The sequence below is a fragment of the Ylistrum balloti genome, unplaced genomic scaffold (assembly GCF_031769215.1).
Source record: "Ylistrum balloti isolate Yb309-2 unplaced genomic scaffold, AGI_CSIRO_Ybal_v1 Utg369626, whole genome shotgun sequence".
NCBI lineage: Eukaryota > Metazoa > Mollusca > Bivalvia > Pectinida > Pectinidae > Ylistrum > Ylistrum balloti.
The window spans coordinates 989,543-1,013,917 of NW_026781894.1; the positions used below are offsets into that span (position 1 = coordinate 989,543).

A 24,375-nucleotide genomic window follows, 5' to 3' on the forward strand; every position below is an offset into this window, starting at 1 on the left:
AGTAAACAATATCTCTTCATTAAAGTTTATAATATTTGTACAGAATCAAAACCACGTGCGTTGTTCTTGATCATCACAACACGATAATAACATTTTTTTTATTTTCAAAGTCAAACAATTACGTATAATGGCAGAATATTGTTGTGTAAAATGATTTGATGTATATAATGTATATATCATTGTATCAATACGATATAGATACAGAAAACCAATTTGAAAATATGGACAATTTCTAAAATAAAATAGATGAAGTGTCGATACGTGTCCTGTGCTAAACACTACACTAAATGCGTGAATTCAAAACAAAGAAAATACCAAATGTCAGCATAACAATAATCGAAATTCAAAAAAAGTGAAACAAAATATGACTAAAAAATGAATTACACGTAGACTCCAAAAAAGTACAATGATAATAAATCCAGGTGTTCTGCAAGCTTAAGCATCTTCTTCTTCATTGAGGACACCCTTGGTCAATCCCTAGTCTATTGTGGTTAATATAAATTTAGAAATGACTTATAGATACGTGTGGAAAAGGGTATATTTAGTTTCTATATATATATATGAGAAAAGGTAAGTATATTTCTCAACTAAGCCATATATGTATAGGTTACCCAAATGAAGACCCATTAAGAACAGAATGAATAGTTATATGCACTCGTTATTTGGAAGTTTTTGTTTACAAAGTGCCACGCGTGACGAGTATAAGAGAAGGAGAAATTTCAATCTTTGTACACTGAAGAGAAAGATGGCATACATTGTTAAAGAGCCAAATTTTCTTCTGATTGGATTTTCATGTACTCTACGACCATAACACTAAAGAATACGCTAGATGATATGATAATCAACCCAACGAAACAAATAAAGAAAAAGCTGTCCAGGACCTTTGACACAGTTGTCCATGTGATTTCTTCTTCTTCATCTTCTTCAAAAGAACTACTGTCCTCGTCCTCATGAACTATTTTCTTCTCTGGTATTTTCTTTTTAAGATTTTCGAGCTCAATCACACTTATGACGGGATTTTTCGCAGGGGCCACACGACTCTTCTTTTTACAACGACATCCACACCTTCTACGACATCCTCCCCAGCATATCAGCTTCATCAGACATACAGCAAACATCCGGATGGAGGTTGGAACAGGTTGTCCGTCTGACTCCCGATAATGCATGTGCAACACTAGGATGGTACAAAGCACTGCAAGAGTTCCCAGACTCAATGTTATAGACAGGTAAACCGCTAAAAAGGAAAACAGATGCAATCATATAATTTTTTGTATAAGAGGATGCATATATCATGGTATACTTAGAACATAACGTCATCTGTTTTACGAGTAAAAGTACCTTTCTTTCTCATCAATTTGATACGGTATTTTGAAACGGAAAATCAATCATAAAAAGTTACAAAAATGATCTGATGTATGCTTCAGTCTTGATACAGAATTTGAGATTGAGTCAAGATATTTTTTATAGTTCATGCTTATTATGTTGATAGTTGACCGATGGCGTTTTCACATATCATATTCAGGTAATTAAAATTTGTGAATAAATCAAGTTATCGTTTTGTCATATCATGATTAAAACCAATCATCACTGTTTATATCCTGCTTGTTTGCAATATACTTGAGACAGGAGTGAAATGTCGATGAATCTATTTGATAGTTCTACTGTATTTTGATCTTTTAGGCAAATTGTGTTTTGGAGGAGAAGCTTTAAAAATAATCCCTTTTTGATATATGTGAGAATGACGATATTGATCACAAAAGAAAAAAACAATTCTTTGAGCTCATATTGTCGGATTATTTCAATTAAACAACTAACGGTCGCGTCACATATCAAGTAAAAAACTATATGAAATGTATGGCACTTTACATGACCAATTACGACATCACTTACACAGATAGGACACATTGACTGAAGTACTGGGTATGTTTTCCGAAATTAGCGTTAGATATACGGTGTATGCCAGAAGGACAGTCAACGAAAATCCAATCTTCTCTCCGGAGTCTGCTGGCAGTTTGAACACCATTGCGCTGAGAAATGCCATCAATACAACCGGGAATAATGTATTGAGGATGTGAAACAATGGTCGCCGTCTGAGAACGATGGTGAATTTTAGATTTGAAAACGATGTACCTCCTCTTGATTTTGATGCTTCGGTTTTGTCACCTGTGCAACTTATCATCTCCCACTCCCCATTCTTGGAATAATAATCTGTGACGACTTGCTTTGAAGACATCCGAAGCGACACCTCATAGCTCGTGTATGCCCAGGACGCAAGGGAAATAATACAAGACTGCTTATCCATAGGATAGTATGTTATATCGGATTCACAGGCAACGACATATATATCAGCCGGTCTCCAGTAGATCAGCCCGAAATTTAAAATCCGCATTGGTATGTCGTTGTTGCTGATAACTGAGAGGTCGGTGATACTGTTGAAGTAAGAAGAGATTTTCTATCACTTTAATTAAAGCGCCATACTCATTGATCTTATTGATATGATACGAACAACTTCATTATGTAATGAAGATATGAAGAAGTGTAAGACTTTTGCCCTTCACCTAGACGTCGGCGCACGTGGGTTTCCTTCCACTGTTAAATACCTTGCACACTTCCATCCGGGCAAACTAGAGTGATTAGTCTAAGTTTGAAAAACTTACCTCACAATTGTTGGAAAAAAATTAAAACTAATATATTGAAAGAGTAAAAAAAGTTTATTTCTTTTATTTCTTACCTCTTGTTTTGTAATCACATGATAAACATCCATTCATTCTGGTTTTAATTGTCTGGGGAAATCAAGTATTGATCTAGTGTCTTGTTTGTAATTTTAATGCTCTATTTGAAAATTAATTTGTTTGAGAATTTATTTTCTAAGTATATTAAACCAAGTGAAAAGAAATATAATTTATTTTTATTCAGATACTTACGAGTTGTCAACTACAAGTGTTGGTCGCCATAGTTCCTGTTGTGTAGCGAAGAGGTATCGCACGTTTACGTAATCTGCCATGTTGAACCAGCTAAGCCGGTCGTCCCTCCAAAACTTCGAACGAAATACATATTAACACATATAAGTAAAACAAGTTTAACTGTTCACACGCGCTGACAAAATATTAAATAGGCAACTTAGTAATTATAATTAAATCAATGCTTACTGTGCTTTAAATTTCTCATCCCAAAACAATTGTATGCTCTGTATGTGTGAATATATATTGTTTAAATGTAAGTTCAGTGTATTTTTCACAGTTGATCCTGCAGCATGATTACGAATGGTATGATAAAAAATCAATTATAACATTTAGAGTCATTGCTGATAAAATTAAGCACTTACCAAATTAAAGTATCCAGATAAGGAAAGTGACTGATCCTTGATATTCTACAATGATAAATTATTATTTTTACTTGATATTCAGTATTTTATAAGATTCCCTTACTAATTTAAAGTCGGAATTAAAATGATATCTGTTATCCTATCATGAAGATGTTGAACACAAACGCAGTTTGGGTGTTACAACAGCTTAAAAACATTTCATGTGTACCTAGCTCAACTGATCTGATATTTTGTAATATATTGGCTCCGATGTAGAGTTACATAGTGACTACCTCTACAAGACAGTGGGGCAGGTTCCTAGTTCTAGCTTGTAATTGTGATGCAAGCCCCTTGAAAGGGCTTCCTGATGTTGTTTCCTTGAAGTTCCGCATCCAAAATAAAATGCAGACATGCAAAAATGTGACATTAGTTGTCTATAAGTGGTTCCAATAATTGGAACGACATCAGGCGCACTCAGACCTAACCTCATGATACATATTTGTAACTCTGTCTATTTTTAAGTAAATTGACCTCGTGACAATAATGGTTTCGAAAATAAAAGTATTTAAGTCATTTCACCCCCCCCCCTAATTTAGACGTTAATTATTTGATGTAGTTTACAGGCTGTTTTACTTACCATGTCGTTAATGGTAAGAAGTGTTAACCATACGGTGACATCGACTCTCTTTGTCGGTCGCTGGAGTCTAGAGTAGTTGGCAAATAGTATATCCCTTAGTGCTGTCTCCAGGTCACGGGAATATACCGGGGGCATTTTCCCTTTAGGCCCCCATTTTGATGCAGCAAATATGGAGACAGTACAGAAAAACAGAAGTAAACCTGTATGGAGATAAAGTTATTAATTACATTTTGTCAGTGAAACTGTAGAGGATATTCAAGACTTCCGTTTAAAATCATATGATATCAGCAAGGATTTTCATACGAGTGGAATTCTTAAAATGATATTACCTATCAACGGGAAACTATCGTTTTGTTTATTACAGTCTACGTTTTTAATGGAAAGTGGGAAATATAGGTCCAAAGATAAAACAAGTATGTATCTAAAAGAATGGCGGGAAATTTCTTTTTCATGTCAGATTGAAATGACGTTACGTTTGGAACTAAATGAAGTATTCTAACATAGTATGCTGTTCTCTGCTAGAGATCGCTGCCAAACTGTAGTAATGTTTGTAGTGTACACATCAAAATTTTGGTGAAATACTCCACTCATTCAACCTTCCCTTCATTTGCCACCGAACAGAAAAATGTGAGAATTTTAATGGGAGGAATACTGTTCTGATAAGTCAAAACTGAAGAAGATATGTCATATCTGGACAAATTTAGATATTACATCAAATTGCTAGTTTTGTTTTACTTCAGGAACAAATTGTATTTAAAGAAATTAATAGATTGAAAAAAATAGTGATAATATAAGAAATTGTATATTTTCTTATTTGATGACGATTTGTTTTCCCAGTAAAAAGTGTAACTTTTTCAGTGGATATGTAACTTTCAGTGATGGACTAGTATTGCTTTGAAAGACCATTTCTTGTTCAATTTCTGTTTTGTGAACGAAGCTCATCTGATAAATGCATAGGACCGTAGAGTGTATAGCAGCAGATTTAAAATATCAGTGTTGCTGTCAAGCATCCCGGCGTTAAAAGATTAAGATCTAGCTCTTTCATGGATTTCACAATTATGTTATTCAACCTCTTGGTACATTTTCTTCTTTGGAATATAAGAAATTCTATGTAATAGCCTCTACAATTTCAGCTTTCAATGTTTTAAATTTAGCCATAAATTAATTTAACGTTTTTGCATTTTCCGAAAAAGAGATGTCTTGATTTTCGTTACTTTAGCAATGTCACCTTTGTTATGTTCACAGAGATAAGTGATAATAAACAATAACACGAGCACGTAATGAGAAATGAAGTGTATGTTAAAGTAATATATCGTAGTGTGCTTGTGTTGATGTTGTTCACGTGTCCTCACCATTAATCAAAGCAGCGGTGTCTTTGGTTACGTACTTATATCATCTTCAACGATCTATTGTATGAAAAATGATTCCAGTTTACGAACACATACGATACAGCGTCAGTTTGAGGAACAAAGTCATAGATTGGAACGAGTATAGATAAGGACGTTTTGATGTCTTAATACCAAATCAGGGCACTTTCAGGAATTGCCGTAAAGATCCTCTCGATTTTGGAAATTTACAGAGGTGACTGATTATCATTGACCCAAAGTCAGGAAAACAGGAAATCAGTTTTGTTTTATCCTGATATGTTGAAAATTATTGTTATAGATTAAAATAATTAGTTTCTTATATTTATTTGAACTTTGAAAAAAAAAATCCCGTTGAATAATTTAGTTAGATATAGCAGAGCTAAACAAGGAAGTAAACTGCATCATACAACTGCTTTGTCATCCTAAGACTCGTCATTGATGGTGAGAGTTTGAAGTTTGAAGACTAGGAGGCAATGTGCAGCAGTATCATAATTAGATATATTTCGTAATTTTCATACATATTTTTTTAGAACAGTGTCATGTGTATATTCTGAACACTATTCGAATGAATTAAAAGGTGGCAAGCAAGTTACGGTAAACCTCGATGTCTTAAAGTCCACCAGCTGTGTCTACCACCTGACATCTCCAAGATTGTACAAAAGACGCACATGTGAAGAGAATCTTGATGTTATTTTCGCATGACTTATTGAAAACATATTTTGTTGGCCAAAATAGAAATATGTTAGGTCGAAAGTTCCGATTCTATTCTGGGAGTTCCAGAGAGTCAGCAGGCCAAGGCGAAAAATATATGCTGTTTGTTGAGCAGGTTTTCACAACTTTGTTAATCGCTCATTTATCCAATCGTTTCGCATTGGTTATAGCACGTACCTCCCAAAAACGAGATGATATCGCAGCCAAAATCAATGGGAAACCTTTGTATATGTTCTAATTGCTTGTTTAACTAAGCGCCCAATTCCGATAATTTGAATTTGTTTAAAATAACAAAAAAACATTGTAGTTTGATATGTCTATGTTCTTCAGAATGGTCATTATTCTTAATATCACTGGTAAGTCCTTTCAGTTTGATGTGAAATATGTTGAAACACATATTCATATACAAAGTTAGACAAGGATATTTCTGTCAGTACATAGTCTACCCATTTCTACCCGTCCCAAATCTTATGATATTAGAAAAATACGTTTACGTTTACTTTAATGGTTGTGAATCTAAAACGTAGGGTTGAGGCAATTATTGATCAATAATACTTGATATTTAATTAAAATGAATGGAATTAAGGATAAAAATGACACTGAAAAAATAGTATGTGATATTGTCAACAAGTAAACAGATAAATTATTGTTTAAAAGATAATTTTATGCAAAAAATGTTGATTTCACACATCTATTGTTGTGAAATATTGCTTTATCTATAACGGCTGTTTTTCATTGTTCATCATATGTTTTATTTAAAAAATCATCTACATAGATTCCGAAATCGAGGGCATGAAGTTAAATTCAACAACTGAAGTGAAAGTTCAAGGCAGGATCGTCACCGAACAGAAAACAATTAGCTTCAATAATTGTCTTGTAACGATATCCGTTTATTTTTACCTGGTTTTACAAAATTTCAGTTAAAATTACATTTTGGTTTTAATTTACTTCCATTGTGTTTTTCTTGCGATCCTGATATCTACACTTTGTTACCTTACGTCTTAAAGCAAATAAAATACACTTTTTGAAATATGTAAAACTAATCAATACACTGTCTAATGATATGATTTGACTGTATGGTAAAGAAGATACCAAATTTCAGTACTGAATTCAAGAAAATATTTCCTTTTAGCATACATGTAGTTTGCATGGGTATAATCTATGATTCTTCATTTTGAAGTCGTCATATCTTCAACTCATTCTAATTAAATAAATACTAGTGTTTTATTCATACAAATAATTTGTGCGTTTATCCGTTTATCTGTTCTCTAATATATAACCAATTGAGGAAAACGAATTTATTTTTAACATTTGATTTTTCATAACAAAAAACAATTCCTTAATTGAAAACAAAAAATATCAGCGAGACTGTTGGTTTTATAAATACAACTTCGTATACATACAGATATTACTAATTATTGCTAGGCCTTTGCAAATGTTCATTTGAACAAACAGAAATATTAATAAACACTTACCAAGCTGTAATGTCCATTGTTTTTTAGCCATACTAGTGGCTAAATTATCTCCAAAACCATGTAAAGGACTGCAGTCTGACCTCCTATAAAGGAAGCGTTCTACAAAAGCTGTTGCAATTAGCAAATAAGCTTATATAGAACTTGGCATTGATCAATATTCAATACTGAAGTTGAGAAATCGTTTATGTTTAGCCCTTTGGCTATTGAATGGCAGATTATCAATATATTTTGTCTAGTGTGTAGGCTTGGTAGCTTGAATAATTGTCATTTACTTTTTTACCAAAAAATTCTACAGAAATTTAAGCAGCTATATTTTAATTTTCAAAGGACGTTTTTAAACAGGAGAAATATATAAATGTAATTTCAACTTGATTATTCAAACTCTATTAGAGAGTGTTTCACCGATAAACGGTTTTGGGAAAACGCAGATTAAGCAACCGATGTGAGAAGGAAAAGGTATTGATCTACAACATTCCATTTCTTAGTAGACATATATACAAGGGAAACCCTCAAGGTAATTCCTAATGATAATATTGTGAATAAATATATTTAAAAATACATGTTAAGTACTGGTGTAAACATATGCCATTAGCGTGAGATTTACCGCTGAGATAGAAAATGTTTTATTATTGACTGTGATTAAGGCTTAAGCCAAACAAGCCTTGATTATCCACGGTCACATGGGTTTCTTTTTGTAATGTATTTAAACAAACATGTTTTGTACAAAGCGAAAATTAGATAAAAATGTCATTTAATTATACTGTGTCTTGATACTGTCTGTCCCTGTTAGCTTGTCTGTAATATATGTATCTTTCTTATGATAGAGGAGTCAAATTTCAAATCTAAGTCGTTTCGTAATTTATATTGCTTATGGGAATATTTTGCAAACTGAAAGCGATTTTTTTTTATCATTTTCTCTGTTGCCTTACGAATGTCATTTGTTTAAATACTGTGAATAAACGTTTTAATAGCTAACATTAATAATAGACGTTTGTTTGTTATTGACTTTATCGCGCTGTAAACAGAAAGGATCATTTTGAGACGGGGTTTTCTTGTAGCAGCTAGTATCTACCTCACTTTATATAATACACCTGTCGCATGCCATTCAGAGCAATTAGAGAAAGGCGTCTTATCCATGAACACAACTATAGCAGCACAGACTGGACCGTTTCTTATCTTCCTGAGAAGCTCAAACCGAGGTGGGAAGGGAGAGTCGAACCACGCACCTCGGATCTTCACTAGTAGCTGCTTAGGCCAACTCTCAAAGCGACTGACTTATCGCAGTCCCCGCCCTCTATATATTCTTTCATGTCGTGCGAGGTATTCGTTCTTTTGTTGAATATGACTATTAAGTCAGTTGTATGATATGGATATGCTATGGATAACGTTTATGTCCATTTACAAATATTTGTTTCAATGAGGAGAGACTCGTGTGTATGAGTTAAATGTTTTTAATGTATGATGTATTGGAATAATGAATGATGGACGTGAAACTAAACAATTCATATTATTCAAGATTTACTCTTGCATGTTTTGACAGGGAAAATTCATTAAATAAGTTTGTCACTTGACACATGTTATGGTCTCACCTTACTTCAAAGAGATTAAAAATACCCAATAATTGATTATATAAATCAATTACGTATACGTGGAGCGTCCTTTTTTAAGCACGTCTACCATCATAATTCTATCATAAGCGTCATTGTATTTTTATTTAAACGGATCATATTGGATTTGCTTTCCTTTTCATAAAGTATGCTTCTTACACTATACATAACATTAATATGTCAATATTGGAATATATCGATAAACACACCTCTTTCTGTATTTCTTTACCAGACATATGTACTCTGTCAACTATCTACTGTTTAACAAACATTCGTTTGTATAGACCCATCTTGTTTGTTTTAAAGGCATTCGACTTGTATAGTAACTACAATATCCTATCACATTCTTCTGAATGTAGATTTTGTCACAGAAATTATTATAAGTATGCATTTTGTAGGAAACAGATTATTACTTTATGTTATTTGTTTTATAAATAATTTGAAATACATATGGTATACTGAACCTTTTTAATATAACTGAAGAACAAATACTAGCAGCAACCCTAAAAAACTATGACCATACTCCAGTTCAGGTTAAAATGAACTTTTTTGTGTGTTTTACATAGAGACCAATAACGTCTTGGTTTATTGTTGTTTTACGTCCTATTAACAGTCAGGGTGATTTAAGGATATGTCAGGATTGGATGGTGGAGGAAATAATACGTTAAAATAAAGTTCACGGATGAGAACATGTGAAGTGAGTTTTGATAAATAAGCCACACAAAACAGATGCCAGGCGTTTTGGATTTTCCGTAATCAATCTTTAAGGTACCAATGACATAGACCTGTACTTATCATCATTGAAAAGTCGTAAAACAAGTGTATGGTGGGGTTTGATTAATTATTTTGCTGTACTGTATCGATTCGTAAATTTGGATTGAAAGTTTCTATTCATGAAAAAAAAAAAAAAAAAATACAAGTAATATCTCATTCACTGACATGTACCTTTAAAGTGCACAAATACCGAAATGTGACAGTATGTACCGAAATCTGATAATGAATCTAGCTTGTTGTGATAGTGAGGTGTTCACGAAAATGAGATACGGAAGGAAATATGCGTTTTTCAAAAGTTTATTTATAAAACACAACATTAGTAATTAGGCGAGAAATCAATACAGACATATAGTGATACTAAAAGTTAATCCGACAATCTCCATTTCACACCGATATGATTTCTGTCTTTTTTACTTTAATGTCGTCTGCATTTCATGGTTTTGAACTTTATATTATACTACCTGATATTGAAAAAATTCATTTATATGATATGCAAATTAGTTCCTTTTGCTTGAAATCTATAAAAAGACTAAAACTGGTCGTTACCCTCATGAATTTAACAATAGTTCAAAGAATAAATAGATACCTCGCAAAACCTCATCTGGATACGAAGAAAACACAAATAATATGTATTGTGTGGGAAAATGATATATTTGAATATATATGTTACGCCTTTATGATGAACGACGTATATTTATCATATTCTATAAATATTAACCAAATTCCCTGAAATGACATAAAAAGTATATAATATTGTAAAGACATTGAATATATACAAGTTCCCTTTGTGACAGAAACCATACCAATGAGAGGCCACTACACTAAGAATAAGATTTTTAAATATGGATCATATTTGACACAATGGAGAACATTTATGTGACATGTACTCAAGAACAATATATATACACAATATATATACAACAGTAAGTTTTCTCCGTGTATATATTCATCTGACATTTTATCTTATAACCTTTTATACAGCATTTCGTATTGTTGGTATATTTGTTTACCTTTTATGTAGACGCCAATGATAATGTTGTTTATAATTCCATTTTCTCTCTTTTTAACAATAGAAATTTACATAACAGATTTGCTGATTATTCGACACATGAATTAAGATTATAAGTTTAAAATCCAAACAATCAATACTCAAATACATTAAGACGTCTTAACATGAAAAGAAACGAAATGAAAATATTCAGATAAACAATACAAATTATAGAAAGCAAGGTATATGATAACTTTTGTTATAATATAAAGAGTACATGTGTATGTGTTCCATGTATGCATGGAATATATAACGAAAATGATTTTGAGGTCTTTGCATTAAGCAATTTAATATGACAATGACCGATGAGATAAACCCGCCACGTAAACAATAAAGTAATTGGTTGATATATACACATCATAGGAATTGGTATTACCAGAAGGTTGATAAACACACTCAGTCATATATAATTATATATTGAGTTTTACCTGAGTAATTAAATGTCATTTACCTGTGTACTGTCTGACCTCCTTCTTTTAAGTACAGAATATTGAATACAATGCTGTTGTTATCTTAATGAAATGCATTTAACAATATTGAATATTGACAGCTCAATATTGACCGATTTCAGTCTCATAACATTGATATATGTCTTGGTACAGGTTGTTATGTGTTAAAACACATCCATGTTGCTATGTTGGTATTTTCTTGATGCTTCTTAAAGCACTAGAAAGTAGCAACCATGAATACTGAAATAATCATAACGGATTTCTTCTTATAACAAATGATTTTAAATTGTTACCATTGCATACCAGCCACTAGCAACAAAAAACTTTTGTTGAGCAGCAGCACTGCTCATAAAAGGGCGACAATTAAGTATCAAACAAAACTGTTTAAACATAAAAATAGCGACAGTTTATTGCAAGGTGAAAATTAAGTGCAGTTTGCATATGTGCTCGTTAACGAATATATGTTCGTAGTTCGTGGCAAAAACAAAAGTATTTATATGGTATACTTGAGATGATTTAGCAGATACTCGAGAGCGCGAACATTTTAGAGGTGAATCTGATACAACTGAAACAAATAATATACCACAACTAACGACTTTTATGTTTTCAAAACAAAAGTCATATTGAACTTTTATTTTTTCCAAGGCACCATGTAGTGCTTTTAACCATTAACAGTGATCATGTAAGCATTCTGTGCAAGACAATAGAATGGGGTCCTTACAGGTGTAGGTATCAAGTATCAGGAAGGACGCTATTCTATGAATCTCTTGTCCATATTGTATTCATACTGACGACTAATATAATCTGGCTATTATTCAACAGATAAATGTGTATATATATGCTTTTTAGTTTCCGCTGTGCCTATTTTGTACATTTAGTTGTGAATAACTTGAAAAATATGTCCAAATTAAAGAAGAAATATATGGATAAGGAAATCAAAAATATTGTCGAGTTTCTGGTTGCCAACATTCTCGTCGAGTATGGTGGCAGGTTCTTTCAACAGACTATTAGCACGCCTGTTGGAACTTACTGCACCCCTTTGGTATTAGTGATTATTTTAAGAAGATGTGTTCTCCCAGTATTTTAATGCAATTAGCATAAAATATCCAAGAGAGGAGGCAAGGATCAATGACATGAACAACAAGAAAAAGAAGTTGTCTAGCACACGTGCCACAACTTTCCAGTTAATATTTTTCTCTCGTTCACATTCGTTTAATTCCAGATCGAGTGGGTAGGCAGCTTTTTCGGAAATCGGAACGCCAATATCAAAGGAATCGTCAACTTGAATGGAATTTGCTTGATCAGACGTAGGACGAACTTTAGTTTCCCTCTTGCAACACTTGCATTTGCAGCCGTTCCAGCAGGTGAGTTTCATCAAGCAGACGGTGATCATGTAGAGGCAACCCGTAACTGGTTCATCCTCATCAGGATGATTGTATAAAGTGACCACCGCTATTGTACACAGGACGGACAGCGTCCCAAGAGTCAGGACCAGCGACAGGTAAATTGCTAAAGAACACAAAAATAACAGAGCTTAAACAGGACGTATCTTGTCCATACTTCCATACACATAGTACTATGAATAGAAATTGCAATGAAAAATTTACATATTGATTTATTTTAGAAAATTGTCAACTTGTAGTTGTTTTCATATATAAATATATATTTGGGACGAGTGCCTTCTAACAGACAAATGATATACTCGGGAGGGAGTACATGTAGATAAATTGTTAAAATAACCCGGTTGGAGGAGCATGAATTCGATTTCGAAACCACAAATGCCTGTAAGATAAAAATGACCAAACTCCCGTGGATATAAATATCTGTTCAGAGGTTCTGAAGAGATGACAATGATTCGTAATGGGACGCGACGCCAAAAAGAACATGGAATGACAAAAGAAACTTACACAAATAACAGATGGTGATTGAAGTACTTGGTATACTCTCGGAAATCAATGTCAGGTACACAGCATATGCCAGTAGGACGGTCAATGAGAATCCGATCTTCTCGCCTGAGTCAACAGAAAGCTTAAACACCATGGCGCTCATTATAGCTAATAGAGCCACTGGAAATAACGTGTTGAGGATGTGAAAGAGAGGACGTCGTCTCAAGTTAATATAGAACTTGGCTGTGGAAAAGCTTTTACCTCCTTTCACCATCTCTTCTGTTCCCTGTCTGGCCCCATATGCACTAATCATTTCCCATTCTCCATTTTCTGAGTAATAGTCCAAATTCACGTCATCTGTTACATCTAATACCAGATTTACTTCACTGCTTGTGTAGGACCAGGAACTAAGGGAGATAACACATGATTGAGTGTCCATCGGATAATACGTGGTGTCAGACTCACAAGCGACGCGGTAGATATCAGCCGGGTTCCAAACGACCCTACCGGTGCTTAGAATTCTCATAGGCACATCCGGTTTACTTATGACATTCAGATTGTCGACACTAAAACATGAAATTTATTATCAATAAACAAAAGATTTGTTTTTGATGAAATCAATGAAAAATGACATCTTTTCATGTAATACCTGATTCATGAAAATAAGAATTAATAATTGTGAGCAACCATTGTCCGGTTTTGGAAAGGTCTGCTTGTAAATCGTATACCTTTGGTCATACATTGACCTCTTTCAGCTTGTTCTTGAGATAGACCTACTGTTTATCTTACATGATATGTTGTCTTTATTCTGTCGTACTTTTAAACAATTGATAAAAACTAATTTTAGAAATATCTTACGAATTGTCAACAACAAGAGCTGGTCTCCATAGGACTGTTTGAGAACTGAATAGGTAGCGGATGTTGGAATAGTCTGAGAGGTTTATCCACTCTAGGCGACTGTCAAACCACACCTGGAACAAAGAATAAAGTATGGAAGAGTCACTTATATGTTTATTTAGCCGCAACAGTAGTTAATTATATGCCTCCAAGGTACTTGGATACGAAACTCGGTTTTGTTTACCAGAGTGATACAGCATTGCGATTGATTAATATTATTATCTTTAAAAAATCTTTTTGAGCAATAGGCTGAGTTTCTGTTGTGCAAAATGAATTTTTTTCGATATTGTCATTTAGACTAATTAAAATTGTTCTATAAATGGACAAGTACTGCTGATATCGAACCAAAACAACAAAATAAAAGCTAAATAAATTATTGATTTATTGAAGAAATGCCCTGATTACATTACATCTACAATTTCTGTCTTTAAGGATTTTTTAGTTACATCTCAACGTCCACCTATCATGTGATAAACAGATAAAAATATATGATTTTCTGACCTGGCAGTTCTGTAACATTAATGAAAAACAAGGCCAAAAAATGTATGCATTCTTGCCCTTTTGTAAAACATTGAAATTGCAGCTAAAAGAAAATATACTTGTTTACTTCTACTTCACCTAGATCCCCTTTATGATGTTTTGCATAAAAAACTTACCAGATTGAAATATCCAGAGATGGAAAGCACTTGTGCCTTGATGTTCTGAAATACAGAGAAACCTTCAATTAACGTTTCGGTGTGGTATTTCAGCGTCATGGGTGAACCTAACACATATAAGTGGAAGACAATGAAGATGAGGTGTAATTTGTGTCGGAAAATAATATCTTATTGGTTTTCAGACTAGATGTCACTTTGATATCCCAGCATACACTAGTTATTCTATTAAGGTTGAAAAAGAAAATACTTTGCAACTATTGAAAAAATTACGTCCCGTTCACTCATAATCAATTAAGTGATATCTTCATATGCTATTTATGATAAATTCTATATGTCTAGATATTACTTTCATATGTTGATTTATATAGGATTAGCAAAGTCTACTCCAATTGCCTATTTTTTGATAACTTCAATTTGTTGAAATTAAAATTCGGATTTAGAGAAGTTATCGTTTGAATAATTAATAATAATTCATCTGTTGAATGGTTGTAATGTGCACAAGTTTTTCTTGGTTCGGTTGTCAACACTCTCACCATGTCATTGATTGTAATCAGTGTGAGAGACACAGTGATGGACACACGCTCTTGTGGCCGCTGGTCAACTGAGTAATTGGTAAGAAGGTAGGTCCTTAGTGTCGTCTCTACATCTTTGGAGTAAGGCAGGGGAGGTTTGGCCACAGACAGGTGAACATAACACAATGCCAGGCCTGAAATTGTAACACGTCATATTCTGGTTAAATCATATCTCATTGACGTAAACATTTCTACAACCATATACACATTCATTTTTGAAACTGTGTATCTGTGACCAAGGAATAAAAGATCACATGTATATTTATATATACATATGCTGGTTACAGTAAGATATAGAGGTAAAGTAATTATGTATATGATCACCTCCAGATGAACACTAGTCTTATCCCTGGTGTTTATTATAAGGATTAATGCCCAGCGTCAGGGAAGGGCTAATAAATTTCTACCCAAGAAGGAGAATGACTTATGTCTAGGATTAAGAAATCTCTACACCAGGATAAAATTTTTGACCGTGAAATCCAAGTCTTTCCCTAACCTTAAGGTTAGGACTAAGACATCTCAACCCCAGGGAGAAATTCTTGATCTTCTCACCCAGGTATTTCCTAACCTTAATGTTAGGACTAAAATATTTCTGCCCCAGTAGGAAATTCTTGACTGTCTAATCCAAGTCTTTCCCTAATCTTAATGTTAGGACTAAAATATTTCTGCCCCAGGAGGAAATTCTTGACTGTCTAATCCAAGTCTTTCCCTAACCTTAATGATAGGACTAAAATATTTCTGCCCCACTAGGAAATTCTTGACTGTCTAATCCAAGTCTTTCCTAACATTAATGTTAGGACTAAAATATTTCTGCCCCGGGAGGAAATTCTTGACTGTCTAATCCAAGTCTTTCCCTAACCTTAATGTTAGGACTAAAATATTTCTGCCCCAGGAGGAAATTCTTGACTGTCTAATCCAAGTCTTTCCCTAACCTTAATGTTAGGACTAAAATATTTCTGCCCCGGGAGGAAATTCTTGACTGTCTAATCCAAGTCTTTCCCTAACCTTAATGTTAGGACTAAAATATTTCTGCCCCGGGAGGAAATTCTTGACTGTCTAATCCAAGTCTTTCCCTAACCTTAATGTTAGGACTAAAATATTTCTGCCCCGGGAGGAAATTCTTGACTGTCTAATCCAAGTCTTTCCCTAACCTTAATGTTAGGACTAAAATATTTCTGCCCCGGGAGGAAATTCTTGACTGTCTAATCCAAGTCTTTCCCTAACCTTAATGTTAGGACTAAAATAGTTCTGCCCCAGGAGTAAATTCTTGACTGTCTAACTCATGGCTAACTTTGTCTCTGATTCGACGGTCACAAAACGTCTTCTTCGGGAAGATATTTTTGTGTCCTCATTAAGGAATTGTGATTTTCTTGTCCAGTTTTCATGTATCCAGAAAGACAAAAGAAAACCAACGACTGGTTTATATCATGATTCATGTTTAACATTTCCATTCCAATATGAATTAACATGTAGTTAAATTAATGTCAAAATGTATCGAGTAACTCAATAAATAACAGAAATAAACAAATATGCTGGCTATTTTGAACCTCCGTGGTGGAAGTACTTTGTAATTGTACAAACAAGACATGCCGTCAATACATTCCTAATTTACATATAAATACCGAATTGAACAAGACTGATAGTGACTCGTGGTATCAGTGACGTCATAAATAATTACTTGAGATCGGAAAGTCAATGAAATCAATATTCTTTGAATGTTACTGGTATAGTGAATCTCAGGCAGAATGACACAAATTCACGCAGAAATATCCATACTTTGAATCCACCAATTAAACCTTATATGAATTAGTTTCAATTTTATTGTTGCTATGTCTATGTTATTAAATTCAAACCTAAATAGGTTACGTCTAGCAAACATGTTAAGCTTCCTGTTCACGTGTAAATGTTCTGTGGTTACGGTTATCCGGAATAAGATAGATAAACGTATGATTATGAATCTTGCTAAGACCGGAAGTGTGGATTTTTTTTTCTGTCCGGTGGGGTAGAAACGTTCATATATGAAATAAAATTCATGTAGTTCTCTGTTTTATTGAAAAAAAATATAACGACATGTAGCTAGAATGAACAGTTTTATTATTTAATTCGTTGTTTTTTTTTGTTTAAAATGCTTCTTACTGTTAGCGTGTTGATTGATATCATATTAACATAATATTTAATAAGGACTAAATATGAATAAAAGAAGAATTTAATCGAAGACCCGTGAAAATTGTACAAGAAGAATAAGACCATGTGTTCCAAAATGGTAAGCGCCTTCTGCTTAATGGACGACATACTTTAGTAAATATTGGTCAATCAAAGTAAGTAAAATCAGGTTTTCAAATGTGGACATGGTAAATACCAAAACAAACACATACTATGTGGGGAAAGGTGACTTTTAATCTTAAATCGTAATTGACGGTAAGAGTAGGAAATATGATTCAAATAGGGAACGACCAAATCATTTTGACAGCATATTCTTCTGTCAGGAATTGCTCCAATCTCCCACCTCCTAACGTTTCTCATAACCTCCACGACCGACCGTCGTCTTGAGTCAGGCATCGTGATAACCTATTGCAGCAGGCCCGTTTCTTCTGTCATTTTCTATGCCGAGTGTCTATAGTCTATATCACGTGATAGTTTGGTCTCAGTACTAAGCCTGCGAAACTGTAGAGAAATTAATATATAGAAATTTGACTATTTTAGCGTTGAATCAATGGGGTTTTGTTTGTTGCTTTAAAGAATATCATTGAACAAACTAATATGTATAATTATGTTTGATACGCAGCCAAGGAGATTATACGGGTGTTTATTCTGGGACATGGACACAGCAGAATTGGGTCATATACCTCACGATAGGGCAGTACAATGACTTACAACAAAAGGAACGAAAAATACATTTAAAATAAAGTACTGAAATTATACGTTGATACAATTGATAAGATAGGACACCACTTCATTTTGTGCCAGAGTAAACACACGTGTTTTTGTAATTACTTATATCCAGCCTGCTTTGCTTATGGCGTCACTGATACAATTCATGTGTAAATACCCGTATCGTATCTAAACAGACAAGGGTTTACATACCTTTCTCAACAAAGTACAAGGATCCCGTGTGTTCTACACTTAAATGTTAACGGGTGTAGTGGAACAATAGATGAAAGTTGTTATTGACACAAACTCTACCGTCGAATCAAACTCTGAGGCCGTTAATGAAATAATACAGACGAATTGAACCCGAATTTGAAATAACATTTTATGTCAGAAATCATAATGATAGCGCACACGTTAATTCAAATTCTGCTTATGTATATGTTGTTGATAATTTTATATATGATTCTAAAAAGAGATATGAAATATTGAACAACATAATCGCAAAATGAAATTAATTAAAAACTAAACATATTTTAAAACATTGTTTTGATTGTGACGTTTAAGCAATCTGACGTAAAAACTGAAAGTCCTGTATATAATGGAAAGAGATGACGAGAACATAGTGATAGTACAAAACCATTTTCTAAATATTATGACTTACAACTCGCGTGCAGAGTGAAACACTGAAATATCTTTCTGACGCTCCGTATTCCATTGACTCTTTCATAATTTAGATAAAGTTTCTGAGAGAAAATGATAGTATATCTAGTTTGGTACTAAAGAAAGCAGACCGGTAAGGGCATGCTAAGAATGGAACTCCCTGAGGATTGTGTAAGAAAATGGCTGCCTACATTTTGATGATATGTTTGGCCACTCTTGTCTCCTGGTCATTTTCTTATCCCCATTGAAATGTACATAATTATGTTGATGGTTCTAATTTTTGTGAATTTAACAAAGACTTAAAGCGGAAATAATCTGTGTTTTTCGTAATTATATTGCTAGCTCAAATAATGCTATTTTTAATGTATCGATTTTTCGCCATCACTGAAAATAGCGAAAAAAATTAAGATATTTATCTTTATAGTATATAAGCTAATGCACAGTTATATAATAAAGATAAGTTATAGTAGGTTAGACCGATTTTTTTTCTTTTAAATATTTCGTTAAGGATTGTTACTAAGTATTACATGTTTTGGCTCTGAAGAAAACATAACCTTACGTTAATGTAACGAAATGTTGTAGTCAAACTTGAATGAAGAATGTTTACACATCAACAAAAATTGAAGACAAAAATCTATATTTCAGAATCATATAAACGATCCCTCATATCTGAAATACCAACATATGCCTTCAGCCTTGAACTTGTAGGATTGTTTATCTAACTGAAGTTCTAGTTTCGTAAAAGGCTTCCGTAATACAAAACAAAAAAATTATCTCCATCCAATCCTCAAAGTCCATAAAGAATAACTCCTTAATTCACTTACATATATCTTTGTCTCTGACTTGTACGTTCCTCTCTGATTTTTTGTATTTTGTTTTTTGTCAAAGAATAAAATTCAAATAACATCAGCATATAACGGTCTTATTTTGAACTTTGTTAACACCACAAAAATATTTAATTATTATATTTATTATTTATTTGATATGGAAGTTTCACTGCGATGGGAAGCACAATATACACTATTCCAACATCAACAAAATTTCTTTCTCTCTTATGATACGTCTGTGATCTTTTGAAATCAGCCAACAAAACATGGCATGGTATTTGATTTAAACTGGTGATGCATTTTTTTCTCGTGCATTCACTACCGAATTATTAGGCAGTTGGAATCGACATGTAGGTATAAAAGTATGAAGTATCGGTGGGCAGGAAATGTTTCAAAGTACTTCTGTGGAATGGTTTCATTTTCTAGACATACACGAATTACCAAGGTTTGTCATAATTAGATCGATGTTAAGGCTTGGTGAGGAAGTAATTAATTTGCCATTTCAATTATCACGTTATCGATTATTCTAATGAAAAACAAATAAAGAGCTAAAGTGTAAATATAACCGCATTCCGAACCAAAAATCGATGAAACAGTGTTTAGATATGAAGAAAACTAAACTTCATTTAAGAAATGTCAAAATAAAAGGAAAATTTTGACTCATCACAAATGCTAAGATAATGAGTACGGGAGGGGTATTTGTCTTCTAATTCTAATTTTTAATTCTTCTAAAGCTCATGCTAAGAAAATCACGACAAATCAAAATAATGTAACGTTCTACAAGTAAATACCAAGTAAAACTCACAAAACACGTTAATGTCAATATCATTAAATCAGTTGGTCATTTTGCGTTTGACAACATTTTTTAATCAGAACGCACCTCCCGGTGGCGACAGAGCGTGGCTCCCGTGGGGGCCCGGGCGTAGATCTTATACAATTGGCTTACGGTACAGAGTTGTCTCCCTTCCTATAAGTAAAACTTACGTTAATCTTATTGTTCTTAAACACGAAACAGTACTCCAGTGTAGAAAAAGTTTCACTCAACCATCTCTTGATTTTTTTTTTAAGTTGAAGTGGCTGGGTAACCGAGATTAGAGTTACCTCCCTTATATGAAGTGCACGCTGTATCCCGCTTTTACAAAACTACAACAGATTACGGCTTCATTCATCGCAGAAAATATATAACTTTTTCAATTAAATGTTTTGACTATGTGAATATTGTAGTACCTAAAGAGCAATTGTGTGTGATTTTAAAACACAACCACACGGACAGTACAACACAGTAATGTAAAAAAAAAAAGAAAAAAGAAAAAAAAAAACGGTATAAAATCAACATTTCAAATACTATAATTAATTTTTGGTGTTTAACCACGCGACATGACTCAGACATTTTTGTTTACTCCATTCCCAAATGACAAATAATTGTTACGGTAAAGATGTAATGTATCTATGCCTAGTTACACTGTAATGTATTCATGTCTTGCTTCAACCCGATTCCCCTGTTCCAGTAATTAATGATTGATTAATACTAATAGATTATTTAGATTATGCAATCACTTTCATACCAGCTCATGTTAACCATTTCTGATGGTAATTGATTACAATTGTGCTATACGTTTGCTCTAATAGAGTATTGTTATAATTTACGCCAATGTTCTATGTAGTGGAAATTAAATGAAAGTGTCGAATGAGATCATTAAAACGAAAGACGGGTATTGAGCGCAAATTATTTTTCTTTTTCATTTACAAGATATAACAATTTTTTTTATATTCAACTGATTGTTTTCTGTATCGCATAATGATGACGCCGAGGATGTCTGAATGAATGCATGAAAAATATATTGATTGACTGATTAACTCAAATACGCAGTGTTAGAATGTTTATACTTTACATTTGCTGATGTTAAAGATATCAAGTTATTCATCCCATAAATATCATTATTTGAATGCTTCATGATCATCGGACAAAACTTTCTCCACACTTTTGTTCAGAAAAAACAGTACGCAAAGAATATGAGGGCGAGAACAGGAAGACATGAACATAGTTTCTGAACGTAACTAGTAAAGTTAATGTTGATCTTGTTTTAAAAGCAAATGTCTATTTTTTTGAAAACACCAGCAATATTTAATTGGAGGTAATTGAATTCACCATTGGGATCCCATTTAGTTATTTTGATGGCACAATATACATCAACACGATACTAATATCAGTTTTTAAGAAAATGAAATCTCGCAAAGACTCAGTATAATGACTTTATATGTCATTTTCCCTACATAAGCAAAGAATACTCTTAAAATAATGATCAAAGGTAACCAATGTGTGTAACGTGAGAACATTCAGATGGCACGAAAAACAGATGATATAAAGAAACAGACCAGCTAATGAAAGAAAAACGGCGGACCGTTAAAGTAGAAAAATACATCTGGAATATCACATTCATTCTTGTAGAAAAATCAAAACATTTAATATCCCTGAAATACAAAGCCTGATCTTCACAACATGTAGTTCTCTTCAAATGAAACCAAAGGTTTAAGATTCTCACCAATCTATATTTCATGAACAAATTATGCAATGCGATATCAAATTGTGAAATCTAGCGACATTTGTTTACAAGGTTATTGCCTTAACAGCCACCACTTTTGAAAATATTCTCATCATCTTACGAAAACTAAGCAATGTCCAGTGATCTTTGCTCTCGCACATGTTTGGTGTCGAAAAGATGCGTTGGAAAAAAGACTAAATGTTTTACATTGAAATACTTGTAAGAAATACATGATTTCTAACTTATTTGATAAATAAAGGCGAATATTGCGAACAGAAATATGAGTATAAATGTCCCGTAGTTAGATAATACTAGTGCTTTCTTAATATTATTATAATTGTTTTTATTATGTCAACAATATCTTGTACAATGATAACACGGAGAGATAAATATCAGAACTACGTCAGTAATACGCTTGGTTTCTACCAATGCTTAAATTCTGGTAAATGTGAGGCTATCAAACTAACACCACCAATTGACATGAACTTCACCACAAGTAATGTACAAGATTATATACTCACCCAGGACAAGTGCCAAGCATTTAACATTAACCAAATGCAATTCCATAGCTGTAGTGCTGAATATTACATCACACAAGCAACATCGGGGTAGCCCGGGATGAATCAAGCACCCAGATACTTAGCGTCTGTCTTGTTTCGTTTTGTGCTAATATAGCTGGTAATTACATTGAATATTGATTTCGTTGTTACCGTAATCGCTAATCAATTGCCATATACCGACGCCAGTGAACTACCCAATAGTGGCAACAGTAGTTTATATAAATGATCTCTAACTTGCTTAATCTTCCCCAACTCTTTCAATATCTTGTTTTGACAAATGATTTGGTTCAATTTCCACTAACTACATTGTATAAGTAGCCAATATCGAATGGTCAACATTAACGTTAGTTTAGATCCCGCACGGTCTGGTCACGTGTTCTCGAGTCGATTGTTAGTATTGTAAAGTATAAAATAACTTTCATGTTTGTGAAAGGGATAGAGTACTTCAATGAAACGGATGGTAAATATAATGTGATATATAGGGGGAAAGACTGATATATGTTTTGTTAAAGATAATGTAAATGTCACGAACCTTGAAAACATTCTTTTGTCAAATAGATGATTTGTACCCGACGTTATGTGATTGTTGGCATTGTAATGTTGTTTTTTCTTAATATTTTTTAATATTCTCAATATTTTCTATAAGTAAGACATGCATCACCCTGCCAACTAAAATTTTGAAAATAAAAAAGATCACGGGGGTTGGGGTGTGGGGTTGTGGGCTGAAATAGGCGTGTTCGGCGGTGGATTTCACTCTGTTAAGGTTTGTTGAGATCTAATACAAGTGACTACAGTTTCTACATTTCATAAAGTAATCATGCTTTCTAAAAAAAAGTGATTATCAAAGCAATTCTTCAATAAAAAATTGTTACGATATCTACTACCATTACAATTCCATCAGTTTACACCAGGTAACCAAGATTCGATCCTCAATCTCGCCAGACTCTCCACGCTAATCACGACACCATCAAATCGCGTAGGTCCTGGTCATCTTGGCCAAATACAGTACTAGTCCCGGTCAACGTGGCCTAATACAGTACGAGTCCTGGCCATTGTGACCTAATACAGTACTAGTCCTGGCCATTGTGACCTTATACAGCACTTGTCCTGGTCATCGGGGTCTAATACAGTACTAGCCCTGGCCATTGTGACTTAATACAGTACTAGCCCTGGCCATTGTGACTTAATACAGTACTAGTCCTGACCATTGTAGCCTAATACAGTACTAGTCCTGACCATTGTAGCCTAATACAGTACTAGTCCTGGCCATTGTGACCTAATACAGTGGTGGCGCAGTGTTAACGCACTCGCCTTTCACCAAGCCGACCGGGGTTCGATTCCCGGAACGGACGTGAAAAGGTAAGGGGCCACCTGCCGGACCACGTGGGTTTTCCCCGGGTACTCCGGTTTCCTCCCACAATAAGACCCCTCGCGCGCTTACATCCGGGCCAACAAGAGTGATTAGTATAAGTTGACATAACTTGTTTCGCAATTGTTGTAAAATAAATAAAGTTCATATTTTATATTTATA

General features: G+C 33.7%; 2 protein-coding genes across 2 annotated transcripts; both read right to left on the reverse strand.

The window, feature by feature from the left end:
• Positions 1–758: 758 nt before the first annotated feature.
• Positions 759–7,525, reverse strand: LOC132551322 (acetylcholine receptor subunit alpha-like 2). Its single transcript, XM_060215451.1, has 6 exons — positions 7,495–7,525; positions 3,942–4,141; positions 3,326–3,370; positions 2,925–3,037; positions 1,891–2,429; positions 759–1,234 (listed from the first exon to the last, which is right to left on the reverse strand). The coding sequence occupies exons 1-6, from the start codon at positions 7,523–7,525 to the stop codon at positions 759–761; spliced, it is 1,404 nt and encodes a 467-aa protein (XP_060071434.1).
• A 4,904-nt stretch (positions 7,526–12,429) lies between these two features.
• LOC132551037 (neuronal acetylcholine receptor subunit alpha-3-like) lies at positions 12,430–22,851 on the reverse strand. The gene is made up of 6 exons (XM_060215144.1): positions 22,806–22,851; positions 15,345–15,517; positions 14,812–14,856; positions 14,117–14,229; positions 13,280–13,824; positions 12,430–12,881 (listed from the first exon to the last, which is right to left on the reverse strand). Exons 1-6 carry the CDS (start codon positions 22,849–22,851, stop codon positions 12,430–12,432), a joined length of 1,374 nt encoding a protein of 457 aa, XP_060071127.1.
• Positions 22,852–24,375: the final 1,524 nt, after the last annotated feature.

What these genes read in the sequence shown, in the direction of transcription:
- LOC132551322 (XM_060215451.1), bottom strand. Translation starts at nt 7,525, where the DNA reads ATGGCTAAAAAACAATGGACATTACAGCTTG. An exon ending in ACAATGGACATTACAGCTTG is followed by an intron (nt 4,142 to 7,494) that starts GTAAGTGTTTAT and finishes ATCTCCATACAG; the next exon opens with GTTTACTTCTGTTTTTCTGT. An exon ending in AGTCAATGTGTCCTATCTGT is followed by an intron (nt 1,235 to 1,890) that starts GTAAGTGATGTC and finishes TTTCCTTTTTAG; the next exon opens with CGGTTTACCTGTCTATAACA.
- LOC132551037 (XM_060215144.1), bottom strand. Translation starts at nt 22,851, where the DNA reads ATGGAATTGCATTTGGTTAATGTTAAATGCTTGGCACTTGTCCTGG. An exon ending in TGATTACAATCAATGACATG is followed by an intron (nt 14,857 to 15,344) that starts GTGAGAGTGTTG and finishes TCTGTATTTCAG; the next exon opens with AACATCAAGGCACAAGTGCT. An exon ending in TCTCTGGATATTTCAATCTG is followed by an intron (nt 14,230 to 14,811) that starts GTAAGTTTTTTA and finishes TCTTTGTTCCAG; the next exon opens with GTGTGGTTTGACAGTCGCCT.